Below are 20,597 nucleotides of genomic sequence, written 5' to 3'. Positions count from 1 at the left end.
ATTGGTTAGAGGTACGAGGCCTGTAGTTTAAAGTCAGATCTAAGTGGGTTTGTACTAGTGGTTTGGTATTGTCACTATGACTAACTGACCAGTCAGCCGGGGGAAAAATTGACAGTGAACAAAAGACTGTGGACAAAAGGTTATGAACGCCAGTTATTGACGACTATTAATGTGGTTATTTTTGACTTTAGTTATTCTCTAAGACAGTTTTTGGATAGCAGAGAAAAGGTTTCTTAATAAAATAAAAATACTTTTGCCACCATATTATCCTGTTGCTCACATTGGGATCTGTTTGTCCATGGACATAAATGGCCAAAGTAGAAACCGATCCTGGTGCTTGTTGTCTGGCCAGTCACAAGAGTTTAAACACAGTTTAAGGATTTCAGCAGCAAATGTCTAGTGTGGAATTTAGTTAATGTTGCATTCTTGAACCGAGCCTCAGAAGCACAGGACCGATCCAGTTTAAGCAAAATGTTGTCTGCCTGGTGCAGTCTTGTATACCACGAACACTGATTCCAAAAAACAAAAGTGACAAAGTGCATTCTAAAAATGTAACCGATCCTTATTTTTATGTATACTGAGTCGGGGTCATAAGTTCGATCCTAACCATGTTTCTATCAGTGTGGAGTTTGTATGTTCTCCCCGTGTTTGCCTGGGGTTCCTCCCAGTGCTCCGGGCTTCCTCCCACACTCCAAAAACATACTGGTAGGGTAATTGACTGCTGACAAAGGGACCCTGGTCTGTGCGTTTGTGTTAGGCAATAGAGATTGCAAGCTTCAATGGTGCAGGGACTGATGTGATTGACTACATATCCTTTTGTTCAGCTCGCTGCGTAATATGATTGGTTCTAGTCGAGAAAGTATGACAATAATTGAAACAAAAAAAAAAAATGTATACATTTTATAAAAAAGAAGAGTTAGTTTATTTTCAGACATTTGTACATATTATGGATTTTACAGCCAACATTTCATGTGGTGGGTTAACATTTTTTTAATGGTCAGTGCCATTTTGGTATTTTAAAAAGGAGTCCATGTTCCTGGCTTACATCTGCCTGTCGCACATTGCACCCAGCAGTGTTAGAGTCTTCCTGTAGAACGCGCAGCGGCGCGGTAATGAGTCGGCTCCTCCCCCAGCACTTTACTCCATCTTTATCTTATACGCGTAAATAAATAATTAATTCCTGCTGATAGGCTTCACTGGGATCAATGGAAAAACAACAATGGAAAAAAAAAAAAATATATATATATATAATAAAACTGAAATACAATGTTTTTTCTCCTCCCCCAGTGCGTAGAGAGTTCAGCAGTCTTCCCAGTCAAGACAGCGGTTCTTTTAAAACCTAGTAATCCTTAATTGCATCTTCAGGGATAAGTGTATTAAACGGACGATCCCATATTGTGCTAGTGATTCCGAAACCTAGGTGGGGGGGAAAAACAAAAAAAAACATATGATAGTTAGTAACTGGAATCTCATTAGAACAATTCTACTTCCTCAGAATCCCAAAAGTCCGCCCTGAACGCTGCCATAACAGCCAGAAAGGCTAGCTCATTACTAAACTAAAATTAGTTTAAACTGTTTTGGTCTGTTTTGTGTATCAACGGCCAGTGCAAAGACTGCCAATGCCGTGGAAATACAGTGTTGCTCAATGGCCTCAATGAACCTAGCTGGATACTGGGGTTGATCATAAATATATTAATCTATAACCAGTGCATGCATACTGGATGCTCACTACAGATTAATTTTTAATCTATTTTTGGCCTTTCTTCAAGAATTGTCTGTTATGGATTCTGGTCTGCAGATGGGTTAGGTTCCAAAGCATGCTAGTATTGCAAGTTATTTTCTATAAAATAGTTACACTGCAGACAACCTATCAGTGGATTAGAATGTAGAATGAAGCAAGCGACTTGGTAACTTGTAGAAATATGCAGTAAAGACTATAGTCAAGACAGCTTGTATCAATCTTCATCCCCTACTTGTTTAACCAATGAGATCACCTGAATGCTCACATCTGCAGAGAGTATTTCAGGAGATGAGTGACACAATCATTTATTGTGTCTGTGAGGACAGGCCTGATTGTCAGCGAAGACTGAGATTTATATAGTGGAAGGAGCAGGGTCCCCAGCAGCACAGAGTATATCAGGAGATGAGTGATGTGTTAGTGAGGGCAGGGCTGCATGTGACAGGAGCAGTAACATGATGTGAGGAGGGGAATGGAGGCAGCAGGAAGCCACAGACTGAGAGTTATATAGTGGAAGGAGCAGGGTCCCCAGCAGCACAGAGTATATCAGGAGATGAGTGATGTGTTAGTGAGGACAGGGCTGCATGTAACAGGGGCAGTGACGTGATGTCAGGAGGGGAATAGAGGTAGCAGGTTGTATTGTTACTACTTGCTAGACGGTATTTAGTTTTCCAATATTTTGTATCAACACAAGTTCTGCAAGTCACTAGTATAAACATATAATGTTATTAAAATATAGATTATCTATCTCTTCTTACTGTGCTTTTTTTATATTGTTTCCTTCTGTTTTTAACTATTTGGTTGGCCAATGGGTATTCTAGAATTACTTTTGCCCACCTTTCTTCTTTTGTTGAAAAAAATATTTTATTTTATTTTCTTTGAAGTGTCTTAAGACCTATTCATCAGTAGAACAGATTACTATGATGCAGCAGCACCAGACTCTAAATAGGATACAGTAGCATCCTGTGAATCAGTGTCATAGATCAGAACGGGACGACTGTCCTCTCTCATTGGCTGCCCTTTGTCTCATAATGGCCAATCCCCAGTCTCCTACACAGACCAGTGACAAACTCATATACTTATAAGTCCCTCCAATTAGGAAATACAGGAAGTGAAAGACGCAACAGACACACAAAGAAATAAGAAGCGTCCGCTACATACCCGTCTTTTGATGCTCAAAGTGATGGCGCACATGGTAGGACTTGAGCCAGGAGAGGTAGGACCCCTTGGGAGGGGAGCCATAATGTAGATAGTAATGGGTCATGTCATATGCAACGTATCCAAAAAGACCCCCAACAAATAGGGAGAGCCCCAGCACAGGAGGAAGCAGTATCTGCAGGATAACGTACAGCGGTACGATCACAAAGGATGCTGGGATCGGAGGGAACACCAGGCGGGAGCTGTCAAAGGGAGCCTAGGAGAGCAAGGAGGAGAAAATATCGTAAATAAAAAACGAAATATTATTTTTTACACAACTATAATGCGGTTGTAGATCACCTCCCTTGTTTGCATAGAATGATAACGGCAACGGAAACTAAGGTGATAACCAAAAACAAAAAAAAAACACCCTAAAAATAAATACATTGCACAGTAACAATTCATTGCTTAATTAACTAAACTACATGAGTAAGTAATAAGTATCAAGGTAAATGCTACCTCCAGGAATAATGGAAAAAACAAATAAGAAATGAAAATGTTATTGACTATAGAGACATATAGTAAAAAAAAAAAATGTTTTCGTGAATTTGCCATCATCACTTTTTATAGTGATAAATTCCAGAACGTCACTACCCTTACAGTAAAGAATCCCTCCCTATGCTAATGGTAAACCCTCCTCCTTCTATTTGTAATGAATGGACTCCTTGTCTGCGGTATCTTCCTTGGTACAAAGAGTTAAATCTTACAAATCTTTATACTGACCTCAGATATATTTATAAACATTAACTTTAAAATAACTTTTGTCCCACAAAGTAAACAAACCTTTCTAATCAATTTTCATTATAAAATAAACACTTTTGAGGTCTCCTATGTCCTTCTTTACAGTAAGGTGCCACAAACTTCACCCCGCATGGAGTTACTAGTGACTTATATAATGGGAATACCATGTTTGCATTGAGCCAATTTTTTATGCGTCTCAGAATGTTATTCACCTTTATAGCCAGTGCCTGGCACTGGGAGCTGGTGCTCCGCTCCCTGACAACTAGTATTCCAAGGTCCTTATCCATCTTTGTTTTCCCCAAATGTGTGCAAGTAGCACAGATATCACCATGACCTAGGTGCATAAACCTACATTTTTGAACATAAAATGGTCATATCTGCTATCCGACAATCTTGTGGCACTGACCCGATTATATAAGAAACAGTGATCTATAAATTACTGAACTAAGTTCCTTTAGCACACTGGGTGTATGTCGCTTGGGACATGTGCTTTATCTATTGTCCTGTATTAGACAAGTAATTTAATGTGGTGCATAGGATATTGCTACAAAACCTATTTCCTGGTATGTTATTCTTCTCTGTTAATACAGATGAAAGAAACATATTTATAATATCAGCATTCTCTCTATTTACTACAATTATTTTTTTCCACAATACCATTTAACTACAAAATATTATGTTTTTATTTTCCTTCCCGTATACATCTTTCAAAATCCTTCTGGGATTAGATTTTCCATTTTTCAGATTTAGTCTTTGCTAACCTAGTTTCCCCCTTTACACATTTTGCTAAACTCCTTGTATTTCATAGTGAATTTTCAGTCCCTTTTTTGGTTTTAACAATTTTAAGACTCTCCCTGCCTTATCTGGTCTTCAATCTTTTATTTAAGAGTACAAATTTACAGTCTACTTCTTATTGAAATTCAAGTTAATTGTTAAAATATTTTGATCACTATTCACTAATTGCCCCTCTCCTGTACACTAAATGTAATATCTGCTCTATATAAAGTCTAAGAGACTTAAAGGTTAGTTGTCTAATCTTCAGGTCCATCAAGAGGACCATATTTTTCTTTGCCATCCATTCCATTTGTAATAATAACAATCATAGAACACTACAATTAACTTATAGTACAATAATATAATATATACTTAATACAAATCCAAACTAGGACCTTGCATTAAACTAGGCACCGAGAATAAGTGCACTGTTTAGGTTCTGGGAAAATAAAAAGATCCTTCTACAGCTCAGAAGCAACGCTTGGGTTTGCTCTTAAGATAAGGTAGCTTCAGTTAGCGGTTATCATACATTGGTGTACACCCCCCTCCACACTCACCTTATGGTGCTGTCCATGCAGCATAAAGTGCAGGGTGATGAGAAAGTAGTTGTTGGCGGGGGGGTTCATGTGAAATATGTATCTGTGTATTCCGTACTCCATGAGACTCCAAACCATCATCCCAATGAAGAAGAGGGGGAAGAAGACGAACACTGGGACTGGGATTGAGTAATCTGAGAAATCAAGGATTGGAGAAATTAGCACCATTCACCCCCTGATTCGTGGACAACTTTTTAACCTTTTGTATTGTGTAAATTCCGTGTTAATGCTAAACAATCTCATTTAAATCTATATGTTGCCTACGCACAGGAGGCAGATACTGTGTGGGCTGAATCAATACTCCAGATAACGCAGCCTATTGACTTCACTGGGTAAGGCGTCTCAGCGATCGCCCTGGTTCCTAGTGAATTGATAAGATACATTCTCATCAGTAATGGTTCAGCCCCGAAACGGTCTACCTCCGGCTGGCCTCAATAACGACTTGCAAGGTGCCGGATCTCCCCCAAAGTGCAGGGGTTTGCAGTGTACGATGATGGCAATTGTGGAACAGCAGAAGTCTGGATGGAGGTTTTCCAACAGGGAAGGTGCAGTGCTTCACAGTGTAACGTTTGCACAGTGAGAGTCTATACGCTTTTTCATCCTCCTTGCAAACTTAGGCTCACTTCTCCTTTACAGACGTATCTTCCGCGAGAGACATGTGTGCATAAGCACACACCTAGAAATGGGGTGGGGGTGGGGGGGGGGGCGATCTATGGATACTGGGGCAATCCCACGGCTATATCCAGTCTGCATCCAGAGGACTTTGCTTAATTTTGCACAATGACAGCGCATAGACGCTAAGCTAGAAAAAGTACATTTATTAATACATTGCATTATTTGCCCAGATCACATTACCAGCTTCTACTTCTGGAAAGAACTTTCCAGGAGTAGACTCTACTTGCTTGATCTCTGCTTACTTGCCATTAGTCCCTACCTTTGGAAGTCAAAATGAGCTTGGTATATCCAAACAGGGTTTGGCTTTGCCCAATTGGATGTGGCTAATGTGGAGCAGAATTTTTTGGGAGGATGAGGGGTGTGGCCTTAATTGGAATATATTTCAAATCAGAAATGCTGGCAGGTATGCTTAGGTCTTAGTAGCGAAGCAATGTTTGACTGTAAGTGTTATTTATCCTTAAATTTCTGCTCACCTACAGTTGGTAATCGCTTAGACTTGACACAAGACCTTCCAACACAACACTCTGCAATAAGCTAATGGCTTGGAAATAGTCACCGATCTGAATGGTAATAACATGCTATAATTACCGGACTACCAAACTCTCCATAATCCATCCTCTGGCCGCTGTATGGTTGTCGAAAAAATGGAAAGGACTGCGCTCAACCCCAGATTATGTATGGTTGTACATGGTATACCACGCACCCTGGCATTGAGGGACAGAGATAATTAATACCTAGCTTCCATACCTTTGGTGAATGATGCAAAGAGCCGTGTGTCCCCCCGCGACAGCTCTGAGAGACAATACCAGGTTAAATATAAGACGACTGGAGACCACACCGACAACACTATGTACCTGAACAGGGGACAAAACAGAGTTAAATCTATTTGTGTGGTTTCATAGCAGTGATCTACCAATAGCCAACACATTCCCAGCTCCGCCTCCTCAGATGTGTGGGCGGGTATAAATATTATAATTATACGTATATATTACACTTATATTAATCCGTGGCTCTGATATACAGAGCAGACTTATATTTTATGGATTTTACTGGCACAATTACAGAACAAAAGGCACGCCCCTCTTTCGAAGTGTGCCTGCAGGAAACGGAGGCAGCCATTTTGTCAACTGAATCAATATTCATAAAAGTGCAGCCAATCGATTCGCTAAGAGCTAGTGCCTCATGCCTCGGGTGATTTCTCTGGTTCTTTGTAACCTCATGTATATGGGTCCAACCCACAAAATGGCAGCCTCCTGTGTTTGCGGAAATATTATTAGCATCTCTCATCCAGAAAGAAAGAAAAGCCTCTTTTCAAGGTAATTAAGTCTTTATTCCATAAGGCATTCACTGTTGAGTTAGAGCTACGTTTTTCTGTTTGGTTGGTTGGCTACCCAACACAAAGTAATTGGGGGCTCTTTACCAAGCTCCACTATCCTTCCATTAGAAGATCGGAGTATAAATGATCATGATATTTTTAAACACCATCAAATAGCTGAGATCTCCAAACAGGAATTATATTTTATTAACACGATAGATAGCTCTCTGAATAGAGCACAGGCTGCAAGCTATAGGAAACCACCTCGTCTACCGATATCGGACGTAGTTGTCTTATTCTTCAGCAGATTCAGAGTTTCCATGAATGTTGGGATTTATCTATTCCATGGGTATGATCTGGACCATTCAAAATCGTTCAGGACCTAATAGGAGATATCTGAAATACTTGTCGGATTCCTCAGCAGGCTGATAGATAATCCACGGGCAGGATGTAGACCAGGATGTCTCTTAAGATCCTCAGGATGGAATTGGAATTTTCACCTACAGACCTCATGACTTCAGGGGGTAAATGTATCAAGCTGCGGGTTTGAAAAGTGGAGATGCTGCCTTTAGCAACCAATCAGATTCTAGTTATCATTTATTTAGTGCATTCTACAAGATAACAGCTAGAATCTGATTGGTTGCTATAGGCATCATCTCTACTTTTCAAACCTGCCGGAAACTCGCAGCTTGATACATTTACCTCTAGGACTCAACATTGAGTTTTCAAAATCCAAAGCAAGGATAGCGGGTACTGTCTCCACCCTCCGATATTGCCCAATGCTCTAGAACAATGGTTTCCAAACATTTTTGTACTGGGAACCACCTACAGATTTTTATTTTTTTCCTTGGGAACCCCCAAATGTTTCACAGCGTATCAGCACAAACATCACACTGTGGGACTGGTTGCTCTTGATGCCAAATACACAGTATGTGAAACCAATTTTGATGTAATCATCATCATTATATTTTCTTGCCTTTCGTGAGGTTATCATTTTATTGGTCATAAAGATAACGATAATGAACCTTTGTGGATCATAACCAGAAATAGGCGATTAGCTCACGTTGTTTATATTTGTAATTTACTAGGTAGAAAACATGGGTTTATTCTTGTTGAAAATTGTGCCTGTTTCTGGTTAGTAAACCATGCACTTCAGTGATCTGCAGCCCTCTAGCCGGGGGGCTTTTTAAGGAATGAGTGGGCTGCATGCAACATTAGTCCTTGGGCCCCCCACCCCTGAAGAAAATGCAAATAAAGGTGCACACAGATTCAAGCTCAACAAAAATAGCTATCTAGCCCACTGACATAGCTGCAAAAAGGAATAGACTCCACTGTTACTACAGTGACGTTTCATATCTCCAGATACTGGAGAACTACAAGTACCTTGCTAGCTACAGAAAATCTGTGCCAACCTGCAGCTCTCCAGCTGGTGACAGAAACATTGATATTTCTACCTCCTCCCTTTCTAGCCGGACTTGATAGGTCACCTGACAGGAGACGCATCACATGTAGATCCATCCACTTGAGAACAATAGTGCGGCCATTACTGATTTTTTTTTTCCTGGGAAACCCCAGGGAACACTTAAAGAAACCCTCAGGGGGTTCACGAATCCCTGGTTGGGAGTCACTGCTCTAGATCAGGCCTGTCCAACCTGCGGCCCTCCAGATGTTGTGAAACTACAAGTCCCAGCATGCCCTTCCAGCTATCAACAGGTTGTCTACTGGCAAAGCATGCTGGGGCTTGTAGTTTCACAACACCTGGAGGGCCGCAGGTTGGACAGGCCTGCTCTAGATAATAAATAGAATCATCAAGCAGATGTCACTATCCTTCCTTGGTGATCGAAAAGTCCTAGTCCCTGTTACTCCATAGAGGTAGTCCTTTTGTCCTTCAATCTACCTTCTGAAACATCTCCTGTTCCAGGACCAGTATAGTATTTTCAGATCTGCAGCTTATTCCTAGGTATAGAAGGTTTTCATAATGTATCATTGAGACAGGTAATGCAAAATAACACATCAGCTATGACCACTGTTCATGACTAGCGTTAAACGTCTATGCTCAGCCGTTAAGCCAAGATTTAGTTTTTATCCGAAGTGTCGGTCTTCTGATGTGTTACCCTACAGGAAGTCACATGGGCAGAAGATCATTCATGTTGTCAAGTAACTCAAAAATAGATCAGTGTCTTTTTATCTGAGATCTACATTTAAGGAAGAATCATTTCCTTATTCTATTGTACTTGTCGCCAAAATATTTTTTTTATGGCCAGGAGAGGGAGAGAGAGCCAAGCTCATCAAACTCTGGTTTCCCATCATGACATAGAAGTATCTAAAGAATGTACTCCGTCTTCATGCTAGATAGGACGCTGTCCTGCAGATCTTTACTTTATCTCCTTCTGAATGGAGACAATCAACCTTAGTGCAAGTTTTTTATGCTCAGATGTCGAAAGGTTCTTCACAGAGTCCCGAATTGAGAACATTTCTCCTACTCTACAGCAATGGGAGTAAAGGAGGCCTTAAAATTCTGCCTCTGTACCAAATGCAGACTAGATCAAGGAAGCTATTGTTTGTAAATGGTCCTAGAGCCTCGTAGTCTCTTGTATATTTCTACAAAGACTAAATCACATCCTGGGTTTGTTACTGCAATTCTACAAGAAGGATGATCACTTTTCCATACCAATATTGATCAACAGGCTGGATGAAGTGTTTGAACACAGATTACATTTGGCTGCTAATTTTTATCTAGCCAAACCACACTATACCCACTGGGGACATAACCTGCCTTTAGACGGGCTAAACGAACACATAAACCAGTCAAAGGAGGCTCTATCTGCCCGTTGCCAAGTTTGTGTTGTCCATAAATCTATTGTCTCTAGGCTACAGATTACTGTGTATAATGTACATCTCAACTGCCAATCTTGTTGCTAGTAAGCAGTAAGAGAAGGACAAATATATTGTAACTACAAAGCAGAGGAGCAAGAGATAATGTATAAACGTGAGGGAGAGAGACTACTGAGGACCCATCAACTACAGAGGCTGAAAAAAGGAGGACGAGAGAGGGTGTAAGATACAGAATGGGAGACAGCCGGAGACATAACATAATTCATAATTTCATATTAAGTAAAGTTCCTAAATCCAAGATGGATCAAAGAGTTCCGCTATCAAGGAAACGGCTTTACTTGCGCCATATAGTCATATAAAAGGATGGCTGATAACTTTAGGAATAATCATTTACATGTTTCTTCTTTCATTAAGACATTAATACGTGTCTCCCACACTACTATGTAATAAATATCAATTGTATTTTATTATTCTTAAAAGTAAAAAATATATTAAGTTTTTAAAGTTCCATAACCAGCAAAAACCTCAATTTTGATAGGATAGGTCCTATTTTTGGTGGCCAAATTGGTTGTATCTTATGGACGGCCAGGCGAGTTGAGGGTTTTGGCCAATTTTTATTTTCCCATAAATGTAGAGAGTTGTGTCGTTTAATATCTAACCCAGGTTTTTTAAGGGGGAACAGAGAGAACATACAGATAAGATGAGCCCTTACCAGGCAGTTTTGGAACACCACTCCACAAAGTCTGATTGGAATAGTCGGATGGGTCGGTCCACTGGTTGATGTACCCACTCGTCATATTTCTCCCGCAGGTGACCCACTTGCCAAAGCAGCGGTTTCTCCCAGTCCACCAAGTCCTGAAACAGGAAGGGTAATAGACTGAAATAAGTACAGAGGATGCGGAGAAGGACTGTAAGTGACGACGTAGAAAGAGAGGATAGGAGGTGAGTAGGAGATGATCTCCACCCAGACGGACCTCGCTGACCCCAACATAACGTTCCGCTATATTTTTTACTACCAGTTTATCAATAGGTCATTTTTTTTTTAGCCAGTGTTTTTAAAACAAAAATAGGCAGTAAAAACAGGGACTGGCAGCAAACAAACATATAAGGTACATCCGCATTGTAGAATGAAGTAGTTGCAGGTGCAGCATTTAATGGTAACAGAAATACAGCAATACGCATGATACCAGGATATATATAATAGCGAGATATTGGGAAATGAAAACAATGTGGGCGGGCGGGGGGGGGGGGGGGGGGCTTGGCGAAGAGCAAGGAGATCAAGAAACACACACAAGGGTGCCCATGGCTTCAATCCACTAGAGACGGTCTCTCCAATGAAGGTGAGGCATACCTGGAGACTAGCCAGTGTCACCAAATATTTTTATACTTCAGGGGCATTTCTAGTAGTATAGACAAATCGTTTATGACCTACCGTATCATTAACTAATTTAATCCAATCATGAACATGAGAACTAGCAGGATCCATCCACAATCTAGCAATGCAGACCTTGGCTAACAAACACATTATATATTGTTGCGTTGCTCTATTAAACATATCTTCCAGCTGCAGGACAAAAGGGCATGTGTCCGGGACACTATAACGGTACAGTTCTGTTAATACACCGAAGGACTCGAGACCATAAGGACTGAATTCTAGGGCATTGCTATAAGAGATGCCAGAATGTGACCCATGGGTCACCACATTTCGGACAGTCTGGTCTCTTCCAAATTTTCCTAATCAACAGGGAGTAAGGTACGCTCTATTGGAAGGCCGTCAGTACCCGGGGCCTTAGCATTGGGAAAGGACATTATCGTTGACCTTTTCCAATGTGAACGGGAAGTCTATTATCAGCCGACTGTGGCAGTAGATAGATTCTGTCCGAGTACAGATAGAGGTTCCTCACGCTACAATATGCCCTAACCTTATACATCTCTCTGTAGAAGTTCTGAAGAACCTCAGCTATGGTCAATTCTTTCGATGGTCAAGAAGTGCCTAACTCCTCTATCATTTATAATCACAGCCCTATCTGCCTCCACATAGTGGACATGTTTGCTGAAGAGCAATTTACTCTTCAATTTACCTAGTAGGTAATCAGTCCACCCTGGGAAGAAACCCAATCGAGGAGGGAATTATAGGAACGAGTTTCAATGTAGAGAGACTCTAGAGCCCTACAAGTTTGCTCCAACTCCTGCTATTATCTCTAGAACATCTTTTGAGCTCAGTAACTGTATCCATCAAGTTGCCCTGAAGACAAGCCTTGAAAGAGTCCCAGATATCTGGGGGTCTCGAGTATGAATATTCATGATAAAGAAGCCCACCCATTGAGCAACCAACTGAGAACCCGCTCCCACTAGATAGAACCAAAATAGGTTATAATTTCCGGCAGGCCTGACCCTTGGCGATAGTGTAATTAACATGTAACAGAAGAGGGGAGTAATCAGAAATTCTGCGCGGTGTATATTCTACCTTAGGCACAGCAGGTACCAGTAGGATAGAGATAATCGCTACATCGATTCTGGAGAATGCATTGTGAGATGGAGAGAAAACAGGAATTTTGGATAGAATTAGGGGGCCTTAATCGTCACACATCTACAAGGCCCATCTCAGTGACCAGGTTTTTAAAGGCCAAATCACTAGTAACGTCAGAGGTTAGAGGCTCCCACAACCTGTCAGAGTCCATGTCCATTACATTATTGAAGTCATGAACTCGCCACAGCGTTTTAGGACATTGCTACTATATGGAGGCGATACATACGCACTACTAAAAAGCCGTAATTCAACAGAGTTCATTGTAGCTTTTAGAAACACAAATCTGCCTTGGGAATCAACTTGGACTCTGTCCATTAGACAAGGGAGACACTTATGTACTGTACAATACAAGGTTCTTTGGTCATAAATCGGTCCGGTACCATTGTGAGTGGAATAGATAATGAAATGGGAGCAGAGCGAATATCCCTCTTATCTGATGTAGAAAAAGAAGGACCCGAGAGCACCCAAAACAAGTACAGAGACAGCGGCATGCAAATAAACGCAATGCACTAACCTCCAAAACAGAAACAAACAACCGAACACCCCCATACCCCACATTGGACACCCCCCACCCTGTACACCCCCCAGCCTGTACACACTAGCCTAACCACGGCATACCTGGTTCCCAAACATTCCAAAAGAACTTAAGGGCCCAGAGTCAATGAAAAAAAAAATAGAAAAAAAAAAACTCAGAGGAAGGCGACGGAGTAGGCCCCGACATCACGCCCCCTCCCCCACCCACCACCTCTGGTAAAATGGACAAAACAGTGAAAATGATTTGTAGTGCTGCGATGTACCCGTCAAGGTGAGGCAGCTGATAGCAGGCAATATACAATAGCGTATCACAGATAAAAGCATGCATGTGGGAGAAAACAACATGCAACACGAACATACGATACCAGCAATGTCCAGCTGCAAAGAAAGCAATTGGTCAGGTTTTAAAACAATCATCTACATCCAAAAATAATTTTGATAAAAATACAAAACATGAAGTTACAACAATATATTTTGGCAGCAGACACCTTGTAGCTGATATATTGGTGCTGAATAGTAAATAGATGGACAGGTGTGTAAGTCTCTCTGTCCATCGTCTTCTCCCTAAGGTTAATTCACAAGATTTTCTGCAAGAGAGACTATATATCATAGATCACATTTTAATGTACATACCCAGTCTCTGTTCCTTGGAATTGTCCCCAAGAATCCAATTTGGGTCTATGTTTGTTGATTTAGCCGAAATTTTTCATTGTGGAAAAACTAAAAATGGCAAATCAGACTCCAAATACCACTAGTTCAAGTTTTCCATTTTTTCTCCCAAAATACTGCTCGGATTGAGGTCTTTAATTAATCAGAGCAGGTTGACATCATGCCGGCCTATATTGCATGTTTGAATAATTATTACATTACTGGGACATTTTTGAAATAAATATGATTTGCTGAAGTAAAGATGTCTGTTCAAATCTCATCCTGTTATCACATTTACATCTCCCCCAATTCATTCATTTCAGCTTCTCCCCCCCCCCTTCTGTACTGTTCAACTTTAATTATGTCAAAAAAATTTCCCTAAAATTTAAAATACATTAGTGTATGGAAACATATGTATGTGGAGGGGTTATAAGATGCACCCTGGCAGAGTGAGTCACGTTCCACTGAAAGTCTTTCTTATTTAAATCAGCAATGGGCGACTGCGGACCTGCGGACCTGCGGACCCCAGCTCTAAGCCCTCACTGTGATTTATTCTGTACGACACAGAGAATGAAGACTGAATGTGATTGGAGCAGCCGACTTTCACATCACATGACTTCCTCTGCGCTCTCTGGATGGAAGTTAATCAAGATGGAACTCATAAAATTAATGTGGCATTTAGTTTGTGGCAAACAAGTTAAGTTACTAGATAAGTAGTGGGTGGTCACTATTACTGCCAGTGAGGGAGGGGCAAGTGGGAGGTTTGAATGACACATGGGGGGGGGGGGGAAGGGGAGTCTGAAAGGAGTTTTGGAGTACATGTATGATCTGAAAGCCTGAGGGTAATTAGGGCATTTTGTAGCAACTGCAAGGTCTGAGTGGATGTGTTTTCCTTTTGGGATGAGTGTCGTGGGGGTGCACAAGTCAATTTGGGGCAGTGTATTTTTTTTTATAACACATTTGAAGGTTGGTGGGCTGCAAGGGGCACCCTTGATGTGTATCAAGCTGCCCGTCACTAGTATAATCAGTAAATAGGGTCATCCATTAGCAGTTAAAAACCAACTCCTACAAAAAGGGATCCCCTTAAAGGATTCAGGGTGACCATCCATCTTCAGCCCAATTTAAACATCACTAAACCCAAAAATCGTGTTTTAATGGTTTCAGTATTAATCCAGTGGAAAGCTGCGGCTATCTCGCCTAAAGGAACTATAATCCATTCTCTGGAGCACACATTTAGCAGATAACACTATTTTATTGAGCAAAAACCATAATGGTAGCCCAAAAACACAAGCGCGACTTGTACAACAGCAATAATGTGCGGCGATTGCAGAATTTGCGCTGCCAGTTTGTAGGCGACCTTGATTGTTATTCGTTGTATTGAGTTGGGCCTTTGAAAAAGCATAGCGAAACGCGTCGGGTCTCGCTGGATGCACTTTTATTATTAGCTTATATAGGAGGATACTTATATCTAATTGTGCAGCTCCTTAAACCCAAAGCCAGTATGGAGCGACTAGGAGACAGTTAGCAAATCACTCCCCGTTTGAAGTTTTATCTGAGAAGAGAGAAATTTAGGTCAGATAAATGGTCTGACTGTTAACTACCTTTGTGGGGAAAATGCGTCACAAAAATATCCAACCACTATATATAAGAGAGATGCATATTTCTGTGAAGAAGATATATCTCTTCTAGCAAGATAAATAGGAGAAAGACCTCTTAGGATGTGGTGTAAGCCATACAGATTAACCTAGAGACTGAATATTAATCGATTATATAAGTCAAAGTTAATTCTGTAAATACTGAATTCACAAAAGTATCACATTTTATCAGTATCAGCATTTAAACCTCCTTTTATTTTAGTGCATCCAGTGATTTTAAGATCACTTTTTTTGTGTATTCACGAGCACTTTAACTTTTCGCTATTTTTATTCTTGTTTTTATTTTATTACATTTTATTACATCAATAGAAGTTATATTTTATTTATTTCTCATGACGTCCCTCTGGCTATAGAAATACCGCGTCAAGGGATCTTAATGGGAGTCTAGGTGCACCAATGTTATGAAAATAAAATTTCTGCTCGTTCCATGTATTAGTTGTATTGTTGTGTTGTCAGGTTGGAAAAATAACATTTAAAAGCAGATGACTGCTTTATTTCCCCCTATCTATATCCTCCAATTGATAAGATTATCCTCAAAATGCTGTTATACCTTTTATCCGTACCACTAGGCCCTGCACACGTGGGTGATAAAACAGGACGCCGGTGAGAAGTCAGAACAAAGTACAAGATTCTGTGTACAGATTTGACCAAACGTTCAAAGTATTTTCCAGAAGAAAAAAAACAAAAAAAACTTTCCTGCCACAAAGTATACTCACACTTGTGGCAAAGTAACATTATTAAAAATAATAGTGGCTGCCTGTCAAGTTCTCTTGTAGTGAGAGGAGGGGGTGGCAGCCCGTACTTCTGTCTTTCCAAACTGAACTGATACATGTCAGCTGAAATCCTCAGCTCACAAGTAGATAGGCAAGACACTACCTTAATATATGCCCATGTTTCTACCAGAAGACAGCAGCAAAGTTTATAACAAATCATTTTAAAAACATATTATTCCGAGGATATGAATTAAACGAAGAAACGCGTGTGGCTGCCTTTCTCATTTCACAGCTTAGAAATACGTTTGTTGGCCGTTGTATAAGGTCTGCTCGCAGGCAGAAGAGTACGTTCAGTACATAAATAAATATAGGACACTTTGGTTGGACAATTATGACAGTTTTTATATATTGTGAGCTTACGGGCAGAGCTCTCTTATATCTTTGTCCATCTGTCAATACTTAGTCTTTTTTTTTATTACTGTGATTTGTTCCCAATAGTATAGCGCTACGGAATATGTTGGCGCTATAGAAATAAGTGTTACTGAGAATAGGATATAAACAGCAGCGAGGAGCACTCCTATCGTTCAGTGTCACACCCTTGAACTGTAACACTGCTAGTGTACAGACATGAACAGCATTAGACAAGAAGATCAGGACTCTTGTACCAGGGCTTGTATTACACCTTAGCATAGCGTGCTTTATCACCAGCATCCAACATGACCCTTACACCCAAATATGAACCATCTGCTCTTATTATATGATCGGCAGATTTAACTCTTTCCAGCACCAGGCAGAGGAGGATTCCTTCTGTAGGATCTTGCGGTAGGCTGCAGCCGTTTATGTATCACAAAGCCTGCATCCATCCCGTCTGTTATTGGCCCACAGCTCTGACATCGGTTCAGATCCTCGCTCACATGATCCTGAATTACTGCGCATTTGTAATAGGCGCCTTTCCTATTCCACGGACGCATATTATGTTGTCATCAATCTTCAGTCTCGTACAAGAGGTTCACCAATCCAGGCTTTGGGGATGAACCACCTTTACCTTGTCATATCCCTTATACAAAGAGGAGGCTTTGTGCTCATTCAGGGCTCTGATGAAGGTCCGACTGTCTGTAGGACTCATTTAGCGAACCCCAATCCTGCCTAATCGTTAATTGGCATTATTGACATTCGGCTTTGTTTTGGGTTTCTGATAGTTTACTTAAAGTCCCTGACCTTGCCATTGATGTCGCCTGCCCAGCAAGCTTGTCACCTCGATTTGGCAGCAGGACCTATTGTCCCCCTGGGCTCAATCATTTCCTCCTGGTAACTCTACCTCGACCCCGTGGGTAACTTTCATGTCACCGTTCTTTTACAACACTTAAAATGCTGCAAAAATTGGCTCCACCCTCTCATTTGCATACTGCAGCCAATGGCATCACAAAAGTGAGGACCGCAAGAAGGGGGAGGAGAGAGGATTAATTAACAGAAATATTAAGCTGGTACCAATAGCAAACAAGTGAGAACATTCTCATTCTTCAAAGCGGTGGCTGAATCCTTAGCTTCAGCTTCAGGTCTCTCCCGTTCGCAAAGTGTGCTTTTATCTTTCATACAATCCCCCCCCACCCCCCCCCCCCCCCGGCCCTAATGGTTACCCCACTTCTAGTGCCCAGCGCCAGCCCTCAAATCAATGACACCCCCTATCCAAAGATTCTTAACCAATACCAGCCAGGGAGAGTTTTTCAAGACCCATTGGTTCGGTTTCCCTTTTCCTGAATTTACTGTTGCATACAAGTTAAATATCTTGTGTTTATATAACATTATACCTTTCAGGAGGGTTGGTTTGCATACAAGTTCATTTTGAAATACTACTTTCATTTACTTGTTAGTACACGGTTATTTGAAGTAGGTTAAGAAGCAGTGCTGTAATGAACCCCAATCTCTGAGGTCTCGATAGGAATGCAAGGGGTGTAATCTCTTACCGTCTCGGGATTAAAGGTTTTAAATTGAACTCCGGACGTGGAGCTGGGATGGCTCTTCGCAGGCTCGTACTGTTTTACTCGTTCTCTCAAGTGCTGCAAAAGAATAAAAATTTAAAAATAAATTAAAAAATCAGTATGATGCCTGTTAATATATTGCTAATAACATATTATTGCCAATAACAGACCATCTTACTGTCAATACCATCTTATTGCCAATATCACATATCAATTTGTTGCCAATACCATAAACCACCTTGTTACAAAATATCCTATACTCGCTTATTGCCAATAAAACATAATATCTCTACAATTATGCACTGCCTGATGTACACATCCTTCAGTGAAGAACTTTTAGTCCATATAAGTAGTATCCTAATAACATATATACGGTTTAAATACTTTTTTATGACTAGGGGGTATATTTACTAAACTGCGCTTTTGAAATAGTGGAGATGTTGCCTGTAGCAACCAATCAGATTCTGTCATTTTGTAGAATGCACTAAATAAAATGCTAATGAGAATCTGATTGTTTGCTATAGGCAACACCTCCACTTCTTCAAACCCGCAGTTTAGTAAATATACCCCTAGGAGATACCTGTAGCCAAATGTTTAACAAAACTACTAAGGAATACGGTTTAAATGTATAATTTGCAGAATGTTTCAGAGAAACCATTTCTCATTATTAGAAGCATCTGCTAACATTTCACTTATTGTAAGATACTCTGTACTTGGGGGTGTGAATTTCATAATACTGCTGAAAGTGCATATTTTCACTAAGGCCATCATTATATGTATCATCATCACCATTTATTTATATAGCGCCACTAATTCCGCAGCGCTGTACAGAAAACTCACTTACAGTAGTCCCTGCCCCATTGGAGCTTACAGTCTAAATTCCCTAATATACACACACAGAAGAGAGAGAGAGAGAGAGAGAGAGACTAGGGTCAATTTTGTTAGCAGCCAATTAACCTACCAGTATATTTTTGGAGTGTGGGTGGAAACCGGAGCACCCGGAGGAAACCCACGCAAACACGGGGAGAACATACAAACTCCTCACAGATAAGGCCATGGTCGGGAATTGAACTCATGACCCCAGTGCTGTGAGGCAGAAGTGCTAACCACTGAGCCACCTGCATGTAGCAGTTATCTGTCTAGTGCAGTGATGGGCAACCCACCAGCCTTCACATAATAATACAGACCCCCAGAGAAAATGTCTATACATTTACAATAAGAGTAGATGCTACATTTCACATCCAGCATAAACAACAAGAGAAGTTGAATCCCAATAATTACACTTGGCATAGACAAGGTACTGTGCATACATAATAAAAACAAACTCAGACATTTACAGCTGGTATAAAAACAAAAACCACATAGTATTGGGTACCTGCAAATCCATGCATAATTATAACGTACTGCGTATTACATATGTAACAAGAGAATGGATACAGAGCATTTGATTAGTGTTTAAAACTATGCACCTAATGATCTGTTCACACACACACACACTAATTCCTTGCAGAGCACTATCAGACCGGTATAGCTGGGTGTGTGGTTATACAAACACACCCAGTTCTTATCATACATTTATATCAGACTGTACTCTAATCTCTCTGGAGGACACAATGGGGACATATTTTAAAAATCCACAGAAAAAAAAAAAAAAAAGTTACGATAAACATTAAAGAACGACCCTTCCCCAAATAATTGCCCTTGGGAGACAAGCAGTCCTCGGCCGTAGTGACACATTATGTGGCGAAGAACAGGATTGAGAAGGAAGAGGAGTCACCAGGCCCACAAAGAAATAGGCCCATCGGGTTCGGGGATGAAAACAAATAACAGCTACTGCAAAACTATGTGTGAAACGAAGGTATTAATTGTTGGGGGACCAAATCAATATATGATTTCCCAGCTTATTCTAAGCAGATCAGTAGTTAAAACAAAGCCAATATGATTTTCAGGCTCTTAATGTAGCATTGAAGGGGATGTGGCTTCAATCACAACAACCCAAAAATGCTAGAAATAAATATAAAATGGCAGGAAATATTTATATTATAAATATTGAGAATGTTTAACCCGTCATATCGGCAACAGCCGCACAGCATATAACTGACGTGCAAAGGTCACAAGATACAAGATTATCCTCTGCTATTCCCATTATGAGCTTCTAAGAACATCCACGTTTCACTGTCCTTCACGGCCCCCCTTATGCAGCGACGAACCGTTGTTTCCAGGTCTGAATGATTCCACAAAACATTATCGCTGGGTAAAATACCAAACACACACTCTTAAATGTTTTTTTTTATGTTAATTTGGCCATTTGGTGGCGCTGTTCAGCTGCTGCCTGTTGACAAATGTGGAAATCCAGAGAAGTGGTTTTTCCTTTGTTGAAACATTTTTTTATTAAAAAATAATACATATTTATTAACAGAACACAGGGATGTTTAGTAACAAACTATAATGTGCAGTCATCCGTAGAAACTATTCAGCTATTATCTTACATGTCTAGAAAGCATTTGGCTGCCATCAGTCAGTGCACATTTACAGTTTGTTAGTAAATAATTCTGATTTGTTTACATAAATGAAGATTGCAGACAGCTTTACTCCCAATTAAACTGGGCTATCTGTAGTAATAAGATCCTTTGTATCACAGTTATAATGATGCTGCTGTTATACCAA

The 20,597-nt window shown here is 40.5% G+C and overlaps 1 protein-coding gene across 1 annotated transcript in view; it reads right to left on the bottom strand.

Annotated features, from left to right (window-relative positions):
* Positions 1-894: 894 nt before the first annotated feature.
* FA2H (fatty acid 2-hydroxylase) overlaps positions 895-20,597 on the bottom strand; it is a 43,623-nt gene continuing 23,920 nt past the window's right edge. Inside the window, exons 2-7 of the mRNA XM_075189280.1 lie at positions 17,916-18,008; positions 10,584-10,726; positions 6,469-6,575; positions 5,008-5,180; positions 2,900-3,152; positions 895-1,416 (exon numbers count right to left, since the gene is read on the bottom strand). Of these exons, the coding sequence (XP_075045381.1) occupies positions 1,340-1,416; positions 2,900-3,152; positions 5,008-5,180; positions 6,469-6,575; positions 10,584-10,726; positions 17,916-18,008 (846 nt within the window). The 3' untranslated portion in view covers positions 895-1,339. The remainder of the gene's footprint in view (positions 1,417-2,899; positions 3,153-5,007; positions 5,181-6,468; positions 6,576-10,583; positions 10,727-17,915; positions 18,009-20,597) is intronic.

Source organism: Mixophyes fleayi, chromosome 10 (genome assembly GCF_038048845.1).
Source record: "Mixophyes fleayi isolate aMixFle1 chromosome 10, aMixFle1.hap1, whole genome shotgun sequence".
Lineage (NCBI taxonomy): Eukaryota > Metazoa > Chordata > Amphibia > Anura > Limnodynastidae > Mixophyes > Mixophyes fleayi.
Note: the sequence above shows the minus strand (reverse complement) of the source record. Positions and strands in the feature narration are given on the sequence as shown.